At 41.0% G+C, this 19,625-nt stretch overlaps 1 protein-coding gene across 1 annotated transcript in view; it reads left to right on the forward strand.

Moving 5' to 3' along the window:
* Window positions 1-1,914: 1,914 nt before the first annotated feature.
* HADH (hydroxyacyl-CoA dehydrogenase) overlaps window positions 1,915-19,625 on the forward strand; it is a 58,738-nt gene continuing 41,027 nt past the window's right edge. The window contains exon 1 of the mRNA XM_039848752.1: window positions 1,915-2,203. Coding sequence (XP_039704686.1) covers window positions 2,078-2,203 — 126 coding nt within the window. The 5' untranslated portion in view covers window positions 1,915-2,077. The remainder of the gene's footprint in view (window positions 2,204-19,625) is intronic.

A 19,625-nucleotide genomic window follows, 5' to 3' on the forward strand; every position in this document is an offset into this window, starting at 1 on the left:
GACACTGGTTCCCAGAAGTGTCTGCAGATGTTCATAGTGCCCACCAGGAATTGAGCTAGGACTCCTAACTCGCGCTCAGTGCTCCTTTCTTTTTATTTTTCAATTAGAGTTAACATTTGATATTATATTAGTTTTAGGTGTACAGCATAGAGGTTAGACATTTATATCATTTATGAAGTGATCCTCCGATTAGTCTAGTACCTACTTGGCACTATACATAGTTTTACAATATTGTTGACTATTTTCCCTATGCTCTACTTCATATCTCCATAAGTATTTGTAACTGCCACTGTGTGCTTCTTAACCCCTCACCTTTTTCACTCAGCCTTCACAACCCTCTCCAATCTGGCAATCATCAGTTTGTTCTCTGTATCTATGAGTCTTTTTTTGGTTTGTTTGTTCATTTGTTTTGTTCTTTAGATCCCACATATAAATGAGATCGTATGGTAGTTGTTTTTCTCTGACTTAATTCACTTAGCATAATAGCCTCTAGGTCCAATGATGTTGTCATACTCGGTGTTCCTTTCTTGATATCACAACTTTGCATAATACAGATGGCCTCGGATTTGAGGATCACTAAACAATACAACAGTGATTAATCTTTCTTTTCTGAGGAAAACACATCGCAGATCTGAAAATGTACCATTCTCAGGCATTATGATTGACATTATACATTAAAAATATATATATTGTGAAATGGGTAACTAGAAGGCCAACACTGTCGTTAGAATATGTTTGGCCTGGCATTAGGCACATGTAATTGAGAATCAAAAATTAAAATGCAACTAAAGAATCATCCATGCATCCTTCTAATTTTCCATCCTAGCTTTACCTCTCATCACACCCAATTCCTCTTCCTTTTCCTGTGAGAATATTTTGTTTCTACCTTTGCATGTGGTGTCTCCAGTGCCTATTCTTTTTTCTCATATATTTACTTCCTCAAATTACTAGATTTTTCAGTGTAATCTTTCTTTTCCATTTCTAGTCCCATAGGTTTTTGCATCTGCTATATTCTAGCACTTAATGGACTTTATTTAGATGTGACTGTCTTAGTATTGTCCCAAGCCTAATAGTGCTCAGCAACACTGCTTCTCCTATATTCTTACAGAATTAGATGTAAAACTTAGATCAAAGCAAAGGAATGGTGAACACAGGATTCATTATGATAGTTACTTCTCATAGAAGGCAACTTATTTTTATGGTGAGTTTGTAGGTCCTTATTACATATTTAAAATAAATTAATAAAAATTCCATATTAGGTACAGTAACTAGAAATTACTCATACGAGAGAGATTGGCCTAGTTGGTATCAGTTACTCCACAAAGATTTCTCTGACTTTAAAGCATCTAATGTCTAAAGCTCAAATGGGTAACTAAAAGGTCAACTCTCCCTTTCACTTCTTGGGCTTGATTTTTTATTGGAACTCACTGGTCACTAGACATTTGTTTTGAATGTGAGCAGTTAAAGTTTTAGCAGAAACAATCGTTATCCACAGGAGTAAAGTAATCCCTAGAGTTGGTTATTCAGTGACATGAATCAATGGTGCTAATTTTGAATCCCTTTATTACCACAACCAAAGAACATGTATTTACTCTGCGCTGAGGTATGCACAAGCATCTAAGGCGACGATTTAATAAGTCAACGCCACGTGTTCATCTTCCGAGGAGCCCGTGGCTTTTCCAAAGAAGGGCCCGCACTCGGCCAGACACCGGAGCGCGAACCGTCCCGGCTCGCTGCGGCCGGGTGACCTTGCCCGACACTCCCCTGCTGCGAGCGCAGCGGCCCGTGCCAGCCCACGTGGGCCCCGAGGCCGCGCTCCAACGTTCGAACGCCGTCCGGGTGGCCTCGGCCAATGGGCGGAGCGGGCCACGGGTCCCCGCCCCGCCGCCAGTGACGTCTGGTGACGCCCAGAGAGCGCCGGCGGCGGAGCAGTCTGGGCTTCCGCGCTCGGAAGTCAGCTAGCTGCTGGTGGCGCGCTGCATGCAGTGTTTTGCTCGTTCTTGTGCCGCTTATCTCCTCCGCCTCTGCCTCGCCTCCATCTCCTCTGCCGCTCCACCTCCCCTTCCGGCTCCGCACCATGGCTTTCGTAACCAGGCATTTCATTCGCTCCATGGCTTCTTCATCCACCGCCTCGGCCAAGAAAATCGTCGTCAAGCACGTGACGGTCATTGGCGGCGGGCTGATGGGCTCCGGCATCGCGCAGGTGAGCCACCCAGCGGCAACACACCCCGTTTGCTTTCCTGCCCACCCTAAGATGAGAGCGCTGGCGGGCTACCACCCGGCGTGGTGTCCCGCCGAGCGGTCGACGTCCACGGGAAGCCCAGGACTTTTCCACCCGGTTCCTTCACCCTTGTAGTTGGTGGTTGAAAGGTCTGGTGTCGGGGCCTGTGAGTGTGTCCACTTCCAAAGAGCCTGTGTCCAGGGGCCCAGCCTCAGTTTCTTCGTCCCTAAATTGCAGCCGTCCCCAGGGCCCGTTGAGGGCTCGGTGGCGTGTTGGTGAATGCACTTTGGAATGGGGCTTTACAGACAGAAGCTGGTATCGTATACGCACAAGTGGAGACATAACGTGCTTCCTTCCTCCTTGGTTTAAACCCGAATTTACTTCCATAGACCTGAAATACAATCAATTTTAATTTGATCAGTTTTTTAGAATTATGCAGTTTTCGTCAGAGCAGTTTTCTGTTGTCCTAAATGCCCTCCTTTCAACTCCTCCTCTGTTTGCTTGCTGGGTTGCAAAGAGTAACAATAGTCCTCACCGTTGCAGCACTTTGTAAAGTTACCTAATCAGCTCGTGAGGCCCTGGAACTAGGCCATAGGCAGCAGCTTGTTAACTTTAACCTTTGACTCTGCTTTCTGTACTGAGAACTGCGCAATTCGGCGCTTGCAGAAAGTGGGAGGGGAAGATAAAGCTTCTGAGGGCTGGGGAGGAGCCTCCAACCTTACTGTGCGTCTTCAGGACCCTGCTCTGTTCCAGCAGAGCGGTGGCTTAGGGTCAGTTGTGCAATTGATTACCTGGATACTGTGATACTTGCATCTTACTTATTTTTAGCAAATTCCAGCTCATTGGAGAAGCTAGATTTTCATATCCTAGTTAATTATATTCTTAGTATTTCAGCCCTTTGTATATTGTTGGAGGAGAAACCATTACCTATTTTTTCCTATAGGAATACTTCAATGTGGTGGCTACAGTCATGAAAGAATTTATTTTTCAGTGTCTTTCCAACCACGTCTATGCTTGCTTTTTAAAAAATCTTTTATTATTATGTATATTAATTTTCCTCTTCGTGCAAATTTTTTGCAACATAATAATTTGATTGTGTTTTCTTCTCAAATCTATATTTTATTGACATTTTAGCTTTCTTCTTACATTCTTCCATTTCTTTCTTCTGAGATCATGTGTTTGGACATACATTGCCCTTTTAATTGTGTGGATGCCCTAGCTGCTAGGTTTTGGTGTCTCTCTAAACTGTGTTCTCCATGAGATGGGAGGAGTAAGTGCCTTTAACCTAAAAGTTCCAAATATTATACCATATTATAGTATACTCGAGAAAATTTAGCTTGAGCACACTTGTATTCCCCTGCTCCACCAAAATCTCCCACGGCTGAGGGAGAGAGATTTGTCATGGGTAGGTATAAAATAATGTATTCGTTTGAAAATATTTAAACAATATCTTAAGGACAAAATAATTAGGGCCATAAGCCTCCAATGCCAATATAGGAGATGGGTCCAAAAACTATTGTTGATGGTGCCTCGAAGACATCAGTGGAAGAAGATTAGAAACCAGGTAGAAACCAAGTACAAAATCAAGTTGCTCAGTTCTTAAATGCTGTATCCATTATTGGACCAAAAAAAAAAAAAAAGTGTTACCCGAAAAGGCCCCAAAGTAGCACCTAAAAAACCTAAAAATATGAATATGGTATTGGAGCTTTCATCTGAGAAAGGAGGGCATTGATGGGAACGCAAACTTGTGGATCAAATCCTTGAGTAGTTGGACCAGGGAGTTCCTTTTGAAACTTAAGGTGGGAAAAAGAGAGCTTTTTACCCCAAAGGTTGGAAATACAATGGAACTGTCAGACCAAAAGTTGATAAAGACCAGAAGTCTAAATAGTGAACAGCTATAAGGAATAGTAGTTCCATCTTTATAGAAAAGAGTTTACAAGAGCCTCACTCACTTTCGTTGACAACTGTAATCCTGTAGAGGGGAACCTTGCTTTCCTGCAGTACATCTCAGTGCTGCTCTCCGCCAGTAGGTCAATTAGTTTCAGTGGTTTAGCTGATCCGTTTTTGCACACTACCCTGAAGCATGGAGTTCTAGGCAGTATTGCCTCATTTTCTGTGCCCCTTGGCCCTTGGCACAGGGTAAATCTCTTTTGTTTCTTGAGTGCAACAGGCTATATAGTTGCTGTGTTTGACTGAAGATTAGTTCCAGTTCAGTATGGGGAATTGGATGGTCTATATGCTGGCTCTGCCTCATGTTGGCTGTATTAAATGGGAAAGTTACTTCTGTGCCTTAGTTTACTAATCTCTTAAGTAGGATTAATACTAGTACTAGCCTCATAGGAGTGTGGAGAGGATTAAATGAATTATCCCTTGTCAGGCACTTAGCACAGTGTCCGGCACCTAGTAAGAGCTCACAACAGGTTATCTTCTGCCTTTATGGTTAATATTTTCATTGCAGTTATGCTTCTCCTTTTGTCCTCCCTTCCTACCACTCCCATCCCTGATTGTTGCTGCTGAGGTAGGCCTGTACTGTTTAGATGAAGAATATTGGTTGCGATTCTGTTTCATCTCGCTTAATCTTGAAGGAAAATGCCAGTTAATACTTCAGTTTGTCCAAGGTCTTCAGAAAAGAGAGAGGCACGTCTTGTCCTCCCCCCATCATATTTTTAATCCTCATAAAGCCTTAAAAACACAAGCACAAACTAGCATCTAAAGTAGGCTACTAATTCACATTTAGCTGTACTCTCCTGAACTTTTTCTGAAGTAGTTTTAATTTTAATAAATTTTAAATTTAATCAAGGTTTCTGAAGTAGTTTTAATTTTAATTTTAGTTCTGTTTTTAATCTTAATTTTTTAAAAATCATTTTTGCCATATGTTCCAATTCATGCTGACTAGGATGAAACAAATTAAATAGATTTTATGGGACACTGACTCATTTCTTGAGCAATTAAGCAATTTAAGACAAGCAAGGTCTGCTTAATTACACGTGATCAGAGCACAGGTCATTTGTACATATGTATTCTCCAAGAATATCTACTTCACCTGTCATTTTGTTTGTTTTAAATTTTAAAAATCTCTTAGACTGCAGGTTAATATTTAAGTAAGGTTAACTGATTTTATGTGTTTGCCCATTATTCACTTCTGACTTGGTTCTGATTGCCAATTTGTCTTCAGTTGGATACTTAGGCCAGCAAAGATGCCTACGGCATTAAATGACCCTTGAGCGGGGGTCAGGTTGTGTTTTGCTTTATAGAGGGGAAAATGGAAGAAAGGTACGAGCTGTGCATTTCTTCAGTTTGAGGGATGAATCCTTTATAAACCTTGCTTCGTCCATTGCCTTTTTCATACGAGGAGCCCAGAGCGCTCGTAGCTTTTAAGTTCCTGGTGAAGAGATAGAGAGATCCCTCGGCATGGCATTTCAGAGGCTGGATTTCTCAGGGCCCTGGTACAACATTCCTTTTAGAGCACTACACTTCTTGGAGGAAGTGAGAAAGTTTGCATCTTGAAGGGGTTTGGAGGTTGGGTTCTTCTCACCCAAAGTTTTTATTTTTTAGTATCTGTTTCTGGACAGAGCTCCTGAAACTGTTAAAGCAAAGGCGGGGGCAACATTCAAAGCTACAGATGAATATTTCTCTGAAATTTGTGATGCTTAATGAGGACTCAAGGGGACCCGCAAGCTCCTCCCCAGCCACTGAATTTGTTCACCCATCTCTTCTCCCTTTCCCTAGCTGAATTTCCTGGTGCTGAATAGAAGAGAGATCAGAGTTGTTGTGTATTCGTTAACTTTATTCTTTCTGTTCAGTGAATACATCTCTTGAAATTTGCTTGAATACAGTGCAGTAGCCGGGGAGAAGTTTTGGAATCACAGGAGACTGGCACAGTCACCTGGCTGTAAGCTTTCCTTGTAACTGTTCTTATGGAGAGAATATTTTTATTCTCAGGTATTAACTTCCTCTTCAAGAGTATGGGACATGTGTTTGTCATGAAGTTCTTCCCTCATTTTCTCTGTTGTTGCTCACTTCTTTACTGGGCTGTTCCCTGCTCTCTGTGATGTACTGAGACAGTAAACCAGCCTGTCGGCGTATTAGTCATTGGACTTGAGGTGGGACCAACAGGCAAAAAAAGAATGTCGAGAAATATGTTTGGATACTATAGAGCAGAAATGGCACCTCAGTCAGGTTTTAGAATTTTTCTGCCATGTCCTAGATCCATCCTCACTGTTATCTGTTCCCTGCTTGAGTTTCTCATTTCCTTTCCTTCCCCTTCTCTCTTCTTCCTGTATCTGCCCTTAGTCACAACCCTCACTGCCCAGCTCACAGGAAGATAATGCTGCTGCTCTCTGTTCTGTGTCTTTCCCTGGATTATGCTAACAGTGTGATGGGATAGTGTCTGGTGAGTGGTGGTCTAATGCTTGAAAGTGAACTGGCTGCTGGAGTTTGGATCCTAGCCCTTCCTTTCCTGGCTGTGGGAACCTTGCACAAGTCACTGAAACCCTCTCTGCCTCTTCCCCTTATCTGGGAATTAGGATACTCGCTTCACAGTAGTATGAGAGTTAAATGAGCTAAGTGCTTAGAGTCATACTAGCATGTTCAATGGTAACTGTTCAATAAATGTTTTTATATAGCTCCATCACTTCTAATCTGGTGATGACTTCTCTTATTTTAGATTCTCTTAATTGTTTTTGAAGATATACGATAAGGGACATATGGGGAGTTAAAACAGTTCTAAAGATTTTAAGACCAATGTGGATTGTTGAGCAAAATAATGTTAGTGCTTCATTTAGACTTTTGTGGGTATTACAATGAGTTCATACTCATAAAGCATTTACAACAGAGCCTGGCACTTTAAAAACTCTACAGATGTGACACTTTATCCGTTCAAAGTACTTGATATCTCTGTCATTTCATGTGACCATTGTAATAATCTCTACTGCAGAGATGTGCTTGGGGTCAAGGGTCAGAGGCAGAGTTGGGGCCAGAACTTGATCTCTCAGGTGCTATTCTGCTGGCTAGAGGTACACGAGGCTGAGATAACTAGTTTCGCCTGCACTTTTGGTCTCTGCTGTCTTATGGGGAGGCATGGCCTACACAGGCAAGGGGAGCCTTTGTGGGCATCTGGAATTAACAGATAGCAGCTTGACCTCTCCTCAGCTCTAGATTTACAGTTAGAGTCACTTGCTGATCATTTGTCACTGTTTGGATGCTCTGCTGCCATCTTTCTGCCCGTAATAGCCTCAAAGTCACTTGCTGAAACTCAGTTATCGTGTTACCTCCAGCTTTTCCAGAGAGCTTCCTCCTTCTGTTATTGCCATTGTTCTTCCAACCATGTGCACTCTGAAGATGGGGTCGTGGTCAGTCTGCTCCAAACAGCAAAAGGCTCTCAGACTTTCCTCTACGAGGAGGGCTCTCTCCTGAGCTTTCCTTTGTGATTCCTGGACCAGTCATTTTTACGTGGATCGTTGTGAAGTTATTTTCTCTACATTACCAAACCTAGATACTCGTTGGATTTTTTTAATTGTATGTTTAACATACTTCTTATCTAAAAATGGAGGCACATTTTCTTGGCTTTTTAGACACACTTTTTGTAATATAAAAATCTAAGTTTATATAAAGAGGCCAGCCAATGAATTTAACTGTTTTAAGAACAAACCAGCTGATTACAGTGGTGGTGGTTGAAAGCCTCAACAGAATGCCTTTCCTGATCGTTGAAGTTAATGAAGTCAACTCGTGCCGATGGTAAAGTTCACGGTATTGCACTACTAGAGGTAATTATAAACCCGAAATTACCAGCTCTGAGAGATACAACTGATTTATGACTTTTCTTTTCCCTTCATCAAAGCACGAGAAGCTGAAGCTGGGTCTTGATGGGAAAGCACAGCCGCCTCTGGGGCACAGCCAGCATGGGGAGCACTGACACAGTGCACTTATTCTGGAAATTGGGAGGAAGTCGGAATTCGGGTATGGCAGATAGTTCAAGCAACTTTGTGATTTTTCTGAAAGAATGTAATGTTGATGAAATGCAGCCCTTCTGCAGTGTTGGGGCACATGAGCCTGGCACTTTAAAAACTCTACAGATGTGACACTTTATCCGTTCAAAGTACTTGATATCTCTGTCATTTGTTGGGGCACATGGGACACCCCAGCTGGACCAGTTGACATAGTTCTCACAAATTCACCATTCAGGTTATGCTTTAGAGAAGCTGCTTCAAATTTGATGTTATGTTTGTGAAAATATGTCAGTCCAGTGTGCTTCTGTTTGTTGTGTTTACTTTGGCCCTGTGGCTGGAGTACTCAGGGGTTTGGACAACTGTGCTATTCACTCAGCCTATTTTTACAGCTCTGAAACACCCTTGTCTAAAAATACTTCTCTCTGGCTAAGCTTCCCTTCCACTAAGGCTAGAGAAGTCATGGAACTGAGGACATGACCTTCAAATAAAATATTTTCCATTGCAGATTGCTTGTCTTCAAGGTCTTACAATGTGTAGGTCACTGGGTTGATTTAAATTATGGTCACTTGAGTTAAAGTGCCAGGAAGTCTGCCTTATTTATTGTAAAATTAACAGATGTCTATGGGAGAAGGGAAAAGGGCTTCTTTCTTTTTGTGATCCCCTCCTCCATTGCCATCCCTTCATAGAAAGTTGGAAATAACTTGGATGGCATCATTGCATAATTCTAGAAGAAGAATGAGTGTGATTGATATCCTTGCATTCAAGACACATGAAATTCTTTTTAAGTAAGAGCCTTCGATAATATAATTATTTTCACATTGTAGGGGGAAGCCCTCAGTTATCCTGATGAAAAGAAATCTGGACCTTCAAATGACCTAATGTCGTCTTGGCTTTTCCACCAGATGTATTTGTTCAGTCACCATTTCTTGAGGGCCCACCACAGCCAGGTGGGGTCTGGGTACTCAGCAGTCCAAGATGAATGACATTTAGTCAGGAGCCTGCAGTAGGGGGAAGTAAAGGAGACTGGCGCTGAAGCAGATGATCATAAAACATTGTGATGGGTGCAGGGATAAGGGTATGTCGGAGTATTACAGGAACACGGGAGACACCTAGCCTGGGGATGAGAGAATGTTGGAGTGAGGATGCTTAGTATCTCAGGGTGGTTCTCAGGCTTATTTAATGAAGTGAAGTTGGGAAGAAGATATGGACAATGCAAAGGAGATTAGAAGCAGTGGAAGATGCAGGGAGTTACAGGGCTTGTGATGGTGGAGCGTCAGGCAACAGTGAACAGTGTGTCTAGAGAGGGATGAAGCCCCGTCCTGGAGGGCTTTGCTTGCCATGTGTAGCAACTTAAGTTTTATTCTGTGGTACGGGGAGCCATTGAAGAGTTTGATGAAGTATGTGACATAGACAGAATTACCTTGTTGTACATATCATTTTAACCATTTAAATGTACAATTTAGTGGCATTTAAGTACATGCACATTGTGTGAAACCATTATGATCATTCACCCCAGAACTCTTCATTTTGCGAAACTGAAACTCCATACTCATTAAACAATAATTCCCCATCTCCCCTCCCCACCAGCCTCTGGCCAGCACTGCTCCACTTTCTGCCTCTGAATTTGACTATTCTAGGTACTTCATATAAGTGAAATCATACAATATTCGTCCTTTTCTGACTGGCTTATTTCACTTAACATAATGTCTTCAAGGTTCATCTGTGTTGTAACATGTGTCATAATTTTCTTCCTTTTTTTAAGTTTAGATGTAATTGACAGTATAACTATTAGTTTCATTTATGCAAAATAATGATTCAATATTCGTATATATTGAGAAATGATTATTATAAGTCTAGTTAACCTGTCACCATACACAGTTACAATTTTTTGTGTGCAATGAACTCTTTTAAGGTCTACTCCCAGCAACTTTCAAATATACAATACTATAAAGCTGAAAATTTGTTCTTTTTAACCCCCTTCACCGCCTCCTCTCTCACCTCTGGCAACCACCAATCTGTTCTCCGTATCTGTGAGCTCAGTCATTTGTTCGTTTTTAAATTCCACATGTAAGTGAGATCATCATGGTGTTTGTCTTTCTCTAACTTATTTCATTTAACATAATGCTGTCAAGGTCCATCCATGTTGCAAAAAGCAGAATTTACTCCTTTTTTATGGCTGAGTAATATTTCACTCCCTCCGCTCTGGCATGTGTGTGTGTGTACACACACACACACACACACACACACACACACACACACACACCATTTTCTTTAATCATTTATCCATCAGTGGACACTTAAGTTACTTCTCTATCTTGGCTATTGTAAATAATACTGCAGTGAACATGGAGGTGCATATATCCTTTCAAGTGAGTGCTTCATTTTCTTTGGATAAAAAGTGGAATTGCTAGATTATATTTTTAATTTTTTGAGGATCCTCCATACTGTTTTCCATAGTAGCTACACCAATTTACATTCCCATCAGCAGCACACATGGTTTCTCTTTTCTCCGTATCTTCTCCAACACTTTTTTTTTGACTTTTTCATAATAGCCATTCTGACAGGCGTGAGGTGCTATCTCATTGTGGTTTTGATTTGCATTTGCCTGATGATTGGTGATATTGAGCACCTTTTCATGTACCTCTTGGCCATCTGTATGTATGTCTTTTTTGGGAAAATATCTGTGCATTTCCCCTGCTCATTTTTTAATCAGATTGTGTTTTTTTTGTGGGGTTTTTCTGGGAGCGGGGGAGTTGTTTATTTGTTTTTGCTATTGAGTTGTATGAGTTTTTTAAATATATTTTGGATATTATTCCCCTTATCAGATATATGATTTGCAAATATTTTCTCTCATTCAGTATGTTACCTTTTCATTTTGTTGATGGTTTCTTTGGCTGTGCAGAAGCTTTTTAGTTTGAGGTGATTCCACTTGTTTATTTTAGCTTTTGTTGGCTTTGTTTTTGGTGTCAAATCATCGCTAAGGCTAATGTCAAGGAGCTTACCTCCTATGTTTTTTTCTAGTTTAATGATTTCAGGAGTTTAATGATCCATTTCGAGTTAATTTTTGTGTATGGTGTAAGATAGTCCAGTTTCATTCTTTCTCATGTGGCTGTCCAGTTTTCCCAACACCATTTATTGAAGACTGTCCTTTCCCCATTATATACTCATGGCTGATTTGTCGTAAATTAATTGACCATATATGCATGATTTTATTTCAAGGCTCTCTATCCTGTTCCATTGATCTATGTGTCTGTTTTTATGCCAGTACCATGTTGTTTTGATTACTATCGCTTTGTAATAATAGTTTGAAATTAGGGCACATGATGTCTCCAGCTTTGTTCTTCTTTTTCAAGATTGCTTTGGCTATTTGAGATCTTCCATAGTTTCATACAAATTTTAGGATTGTTTGTTCTATCTTTGCGAAAAATGCCATTGGAATTTTGATAGGGGTTGCTTAAACCTGTAGATTGCTTTGAGTAGTGTGGACATTTTAACAATATAAATTCACAAGCATGGAATATCTTTCTATTTATTTGTGTCATCTTCAGTTTTTCTCATCAATGTCTTATAGTTTTCTGAGTACAGTTCTTTTACTTCCTTGATTAAATTTATTCCCAGGCATTTTGTTCTTTAGATGCAATTATAAATAGAGTTGTTTTCTTAATTTTCCTTTCTGTGAGTTCATTATTAGTGTAGTAGAAATGCAGCATTTTTGTGTGTTGATTTTGTATCCTGCAACTTTACAGAATTTTCTTTCTTTTTTAATGCATAATCCATTGGAATATTTTTAATGGAATAATATTTTATTGCATGCATATTCCATATTTTGTTTATCTGTTCATCCATCAGTGGACATTTGGATTGTTTCTGCCTTTTGGCTGTTGTGAATAATGCTGCCGTGAACATGGGTGTACAACTATCTGTTAGAGGCCTTGCTTTCAGTGCTTTTGGGTATATACCCAGAAGTGGAATTGCTGGATCATATGGTAATTATTTTTTTGAGGAATTGCCATACTGGAATTCCCATCAGCAGTGCACAAAGGTTTCAATTTTTCTCTATCCTTGCCAACACTTATTTTCTATGTTTTCGATAATGGCCATCCTAATGAATGTGACTAGATCAGAGGTTTCTACACTATGCTCTGATGGACTTAATAGAGATTCCATGGATCTCCTTGGTGGTTCCCAAACTCCTCTTTCCTGACCTTTGTTTTACATTTTGCTCTTCTGTATGCATTCCTCTGAAGGATTTCACGGCTCAAATGTTTGGAAAGCCACCACACTGAATAATCTCTAGGGTATCTTCCTGCTTGAAAAATCGATAGTTTTGATTATCTGTAACTAATAAACTTGAACAATAAATGCTTTTGCCCATCTTTGCCCTTGCAGTAGATGAGAAACTAAGGTGCCTCAGTTTCCCAGTGTGATAGAGAAGAGACCTATTTTGGAGGGAGGGAGTGAGCTGATGTGTCTGTGGCCAGTCCTTGACCTGGGTCACACATATGTCCCTCAGAGACAGACACAAACATAGGGACTGCATGCTTCTGGCCTTGGCCACAGCTCTTTTGTTAAAAGGCATAGGACACATTCATATCCTGGAGGAAACTAAGCACAAACCCACATTCGAAGTCACAGGAGTGGTCATGCTGCCCAGTGTTTGCCCTCTGGCTTCCCTTTTGCCCAGCATCTCAACTACCTGTGCCAGAAAACTGATAATCTGCTCACCAAAATAATAGAGACTTTTGTAGCATTTTTTTCCACTCGGCAGTTGACTAAAAACTTTATTAACTTTTTTCTCTGTCTTTTTCAAACTAATAATGTGATTTTTCATAACTCTAGAATAACTTGAAGGTCATATAAAATTTGTTACAGTTTCTGGCACCAAAAACCAGCCATGATTCCTTCCGAACTTATTCTTAAAATATTTTAAACATTGAGTCTTTTAAAAAATAAGTCTTATTATTCAGGTGTTCTTTTCACGAATATTAAGTATCTCGCACATGCTAAGCATTGAAGTGGGTAAAAGGTAAAATGTGGTTGCTGCTCCTGAGTTGCTCACTGTCCAGGGGAAGAAATGGAAGTACAAACAACCACCTGTAATAAAGGCACGTGTCGCCTGCCTGTCATGTCTGGGACATGGCCTGATACAGATGAAAGTTTTGGTGGTTTAAATACCTCAAGGTAGGGCTTTTAAACACCTAAGATATGATATGACATATAGACTATGTGTTCTTATGGTAAGGAAAAAGGGACATTTAAAAAGTATATGTAAAAATGGCATATGTATATGATGTACTACATATATGTGTATGAAGTTTATATGTTCTGGAAACTAGTGGGCTGCAGATAGAGGTATGCCAGAACCACACTACGCTGGGATTTGTGGGAACAGCAACTTAGACTCTGAAGAAGTGGATGATGCAACAGCTCTTTTGAAACGGTCTCCAGATATCATCTTGAGTTCATCATCAAAAGTTGGGGTTGTGAATTTTCCCATCTTTCTTCTTTCACAGTGGGATTTCTCCTACGCATTGGTTCTTCTGAGATTCGCGAGGTTTTTACAACATGAAATAGACTATGACCAGTTTGTTTTTAATTCATCTGCTGTATTTACATCCTGAGGATTGGGCCACCATTACATACATAACTGAGGGACCATTGGTAACTCACACCAGCTCCACACTGTTATTTATTTTCTTTCATTATTTGGAGTCCTGTATAAAAGTTCTGCTCTATCTATAAATCGATAGAGGCACAAAGAAGTGACTCCCTCTGCTAGAGGTTAGGAGAGGTTTCACTAAAGCAGAAATAGCCTCTGTGTTGGATTCTGAAGGATAAGCTGGAGTCTCTCAGGCAGCAGAGGGAGAGGGAGCTTCCTGGTGGTGGGAACCACTTGGGCAGGGGGTGGAGCCACGAATAGCATAGAAGGGGGAGAAGTGCGATGTGGCTGGAGAAGAGCACAGGCTCAGGTGACACTCCAAAGCATGTGGTATTTAGCAGTTATTTATTGGACAACCACCATGTGCAAGGCATGTGATAAGTACTAGGGGGTAAAAAGACCAAATCAATTTCTGCCATTAAGGGATTTTAAATCTAAGAGCAGAGATTGTTAGACAAAGATCCAAATGACACAGTTTACTTTGGTATAAAATAGCATAATAAGAGCAGTAAAAATCTGGCTCTGAGGTTTCAAAAATAGGAAAGAGAACATTCATTTAAAAAAAGACTTTATTGGAGGGTAATATTTGAAATGAGCCTTGAATGAGGGATAGAATTTCTTTGGGACAGTAAGGGTAAAGTTAAAGTTGTCCAGCCGGACTGTGACACTCACATAAATGGTACCATTAATGAAGGTCAAAAAGAACTGGGTTTAGAGTCAAGGTGATGACTCTAGCTTGGGACAGAATATGTTGGTTTCAGGCATAGTTAATTAAAATTATGAGGATGATTGAGATTCCAGAAGGAAAGGATACAGGTAGAAGAAAAGAATATTGAAAGTAGAACCTTGAAGGATACCTTTGTTTAGAGAAGGTTAAGAGAAGTCAATGTGGCTGAAATGAACAGACAGATAAAAAATAAACTGAAGAGAGTTTTAGAAAGGCAGCCCTAGTCGGCAATGTGCAGGCTGTACAAGATGGAACCAAAGAGAACAGGCATTGGTTTGAGCAATCAGAAGGCCATTGATAAGTTACCTGTGATTTCATCCAGCAGTGGTGGTAGAGGAACCATATTGGTAGACTATAGGAATTGCCTGGTTTGGAGAACGTGGAAGTATCTAATGTAGTAACTGGAGCATCGGGTAACAAGCATTGTGCACCTTCCATGTTCCCAGCATCGGTCTGAGAACTTAACGCATTAACTTCTTTAATCCTACAACCATCCTGTAAGATGGGTACTGTTTGTTATCCCTTATTACAGATCAGGAAACCATAGAAAGAAGGGCTGCATCACTTGCCCAAAGTCACACATTAAGTAGCTAAGCCAGGATTTAAACCTCATAAGTTCAGTTCTAGAATTTGTGCTCTGCATACCACGATGCCACCCAGCAATTGAAGGACTTTGGTGGCCAAGTGAAGGCTGCTTCAGGTGGCTAAGGATGTTTGTATCCACCCCCACCCCTTTTCTTGCTTTCTTTTTTACGTAAAGAGAGATCCCAGCCTGTTTGTAAACATGGAAGGACACAGAAGGGAAAACCTGAAAGTGAAAGCCAGAAAAGGACAAGTCTTGGGATCAGAAGGTGTAAGCTCAAAAGCAAAATAAAATAATATACCATAGGAGGCTGTACCTGGATCCATTATTTAGGTCTCAGACCCTCACAGAGGAAGAAGGGGTCGGGGAGAGGCTGCCTAGAATAAGAATAATAAGATATTATGGTATGTCAGGCACCACCCTGGGTGTTTAACATGAGTTAACTCATTTAATCCAACAACCCTATCACCCCACTTTTACAGATGAGACAGCCCACAGAGGTTAAGGAGCATTTCCCGTCTCAGCAGATGGGCTCCAGAGTGTGGCCCTTGCCCAGCTCAGAATTGTCTCAGACTGTTCCCTTAGGCCCAGCCATGGTTTGGGGGTTGGGACCAGCCAGCACAGGGAGGGGTGCTCTGGATTCAGGCAGCCCTGGCTTCAAGTCCCATTCACGTCTGGACTGTCAGTTTGCTGTGACAACACCTCCCCGCAAAGATTATGTGAGGAACAAATGTGATCATTTCTGAGGAGTGAAAGCTCTCTGAGAGCGAGGGCTCTGTGTTTTCACCACCTTATCTCAGAGCCCAGAACAGGCACAACACAGATGTTGAGTCAATAGGAGGCAGTCAGTGAAGGGATGAATGTAGACAGGCCCTGCCTGGCGCTCCAAAGGGCAGTTCCCCTTCAGCCCTAAGGGAGTATCGCTGTTGGGGTAGCAGATCAAATTAATTACCCAGCTCCGAGAAGACAAGTTTTTTGTCAGTGACCCTTGATCATTTGGTGGAAAGCATTTTCTAGTAATCTGCATTTTCACCCAAACTATTTGAAGGCTTCCCCACTGTCCAGATTGTTTGTATACCCCAGTACAATTACTTGACTTCCAAGAAAAACACAGTACTTCTTGTTCTGTTCTTAAGTCAAGAGGAGAACTAACCACCTGAAGGACTCCTGATTTTATTCAGGAGGAGTAATTGGATACCAATAACCATGGACCACCATATCTACCCTAGGAAAAAGGTTGGCCTCAGCAGCAATTAGGGATAATCCTTACAAGAAAGAATGAAGAAAGAGAAGTTATATTTCAAGGTCTAAAAGAAGAAGCTGAAGGAACTTATATAGGACAGTCTTAGGCGTAATGAGTTTTACAGTTTGAGACCTGGGCATCTAGTGGAGGAAGGAACGGGAACTTGCAAAGACCGCTCGACTTGCACTTTAAGAAGCTGAAAGAAACATCTGTTAAGGGTTGGGAGAGAGGAGCACAAAACTAAGTTGGGAGGCTATTGCTGATGAGAGTAATGAGCCCCTAAACCAGGGTGTTGTTATGTGGGACTGAAAGGGGAATCTTGAACCAGGTGTTAAACACCGTGTTTCAGTTTAAGTGTTTTCGATTCTGTAACAGTATACATACTTTCTTAATATTTGATCTTATAGTTACCATAAAAGTTAGATGAGGTCATTATTTTTCAAACTAGGGTCTTTTCAAGAATTTAAGTTTTAAAATTGTGTTTCCCTTTCATTGATGATTCTAAAATTTTAAGCATATTCCAGATGATATGAATTTTTTTTTTTTTTATCACTAGTGAGATCTGAGACATCAATGCCAGTATGTACATTTATGTTCAGAGTATCACTTGTGCCAAGTAAAGCCACAGTGCCTCCTCCAAGGACATTTCACTATAGGTCGAAGAGAGAAAATGGTGGGATAATGGAGCAGTTACTGGCACTTAATGCTGTTGTAAGCGCTGTGGATGCCAAAGAGCTAAGCCTCACAGTGGTTGGCAGTCTTCACACTGTGGATGTGTGTATTACGTGGATCCTGTCTTTAGATGAATAATTAGCTCTAGGCATAGTGGAAACTATGTATTGAATTTTCCTGTTCCAATGTCAAAAATAATATATGCTTATCTATTGCAGGTTTTACTGTTACAATGATTTCATCTTCAAGAGCACAAGCTACAGAACTGTTAAAATTTAAAATTGGCATTTGGCACTTGGAGATTTGGTTAATAAATAAAATTGGCATTTGGCACTTGGAGATTTGGTTAATAAATAAAACTAAATGAGATATGATAGGCCTGGTGTCTGTACTCTAAACTATAGCTGTTACTAGCGGTGGCAAACCTCCATGGACTGTTTAACGGATTTCTTCTCTCAGAGTCTCAGGATTTTGCTTAGTATTGTGGCCTTTGGAAAAGGAGGACAGGGCGTTGCTAGCTTCAGGGTGGTAGGTGTGAGCCAGTCGCCAGTCGCTGACAATCAAAGCTCAGTACACGGTAAGGTAGATGCAAATATGGCCAGAGATCAAGGCTAGAAGAGAGCCATTTCAAGTGAAAGGCTTGGAACATAACTGGGAAAACAAGTGCAGGGCCCAGCCTTCGAGAAAGGAATGGAGAAGCAAGTTCTGTTTAGGAGAGTTGTAACAAGACCCTGATGCTAAAGAGTCCCAGGCAGAAAGGCAGCCTGACCAGGCCTGACCTTTCCTTGGGGATTTTGGGGAGAGTTAAGCGGAGAGGACTCTTCCAGATAGTGTCTTCTGGTTAATGTCTAGAATTGTCTCATGGACAGAGAGCAGCAGGAAGCCATTGGACCCCACTGATTTAAGGACAGAAGTTTCCAAAAAGCGAGTAATGCCTTCTTCAACAGGGTTGTTTGATTGATCAGAAATAGTCTTGGAATATACCAAGTATGTGCCCAGCACACAGTAGATGCTCAGTACATGGCACCTCTTATTTTTGTTGCATTTGGATTTTTTCATCTTAAAGGCTTATGTTCTTTCCGTTAATTGAGGGTAGATAGAGACTGTTAGTTCTATAAGCTCCCCCAGTTCTTGGGGATCTGTCTCGTAAAAGAAATAAGACAAGTGTGTTAGTAATTCAGAAAGAAATGAGCTGGCTTTTAAGTGGCCTGTGGCTGGCTGCTTAGCCATGCTTAAAGCTGCCTCAGCTTGTCGAGCCAGTCGGGGATGAGAGTCATGCAGCTGTCAGGTCTGACATAGAGTGTAAGGAGGGAAGGGACAGATTGCCTGCATCCTGAATCCACCTCTGTGGTAGGCCATTTAGACATACCAGTCAGAGAGGAAAACCAAGCCCTTTTGGAGTAGATGAATAGAATCAGAGAACATTCGACCTACAAGCCTATGGATATTTTATTAAGCAATTAATACATACCAGGCAGTGGGCTAGATGTGGTTCGTTCATTCATTGATTCATTGTGCTCACAGTGGGCCAGGCACTGGGGTTTGCAAGGATGACTAGGACTAGGACATGAAGTTACCCTGAGGATGTTATGTCCGTTGGGTGTGCCTGCAAGAAATGATTGCAAGGAACTTGAGCAGGTGGGTGGAATGAAAATGCTCCTATAACTTGAAATCACTTGGAATTATGCTATAATGTTAGTTTATTGCTACACGATAAATTTTGGCCTGCACTGTAGAGTTTCATCATAAAATGGAAAATGTTTCAAGGAGTTAAAATTTCTCTTTTTTGCCTGTATTTTCTCCGTTCACACCAACCATATCCACTTTGGGTTGAAACAGGAATGCCTTCTTTCTCTATGTCTTGGATTGACAATACCATAAGATTTCCTTTGTATTTTCTTGAAGCTTTGTGAGCTAACCAAGCAAAGAAAAGCTGAAGTAGAAAGTATTTACAAAAAAATAATTATCTGCCAGGGATTACCATTTAGAGCATGCAATTGTTGCCTTTCACTCGACCAAAAATAACAGTTTAAACATTTTGGAGAGTCCAGAATTGTAGAATATGCTCCTTCATTTGAGATAGAAAAATTGAGCTAAGTTCTCACACAGCAGCTTCTTTTAGACCAGTGAGGCACTGTGTGGCTAAGGGAAGTTTTACAGAGCAGGAATGTGACCGCTGACCCACTGGGAAAGAAAAAGGTGTTGCCTTTTTCTGTGTTAGGTTTGGCCACTGCTCACACCTCCTGTGTCTTCTGGTTGAGATGGGGAAATAAACATTTTACAAATCTGTCATTTTGATATGGTCATCTGACATGTGCACTTCGCTCTCTTGAATGTTGCCTGGAGTGGGGAGCCTTGAATTAATAGTTGTTTTTTAGCCAGTGTGTACATATATGTGTTGTCTCTTGTGTGCTCATTCAGACCCTGGATAAAGCCTGATAGTGACTGAATGACACAGTGTCTTCTTGCGAGGAGGTGAGGGGCCTTTATCGGAGAACTTTGGATAGAAGGGGAAAGTCAGCATTTAATCTGAAAATGCTTTTTGGCCATGGTTTTTCCTGGTTGAATGTTA

The sequence above is a fragment of the Pteropus medius genome, unplaced genomic scaffold (genome assembly GCF_902729225.1).
Source record: "Pteropus medius unplaced genomic scaffold, Ma_sr-lr_union100, whole genome shotgun sequence".
NCBI classification, from domain to species: Eukaryota; Metazoa; Chordata; class Mammalia; order Chiroptera; family Pteropodidae; genus Pteropus; species Pteropus medius.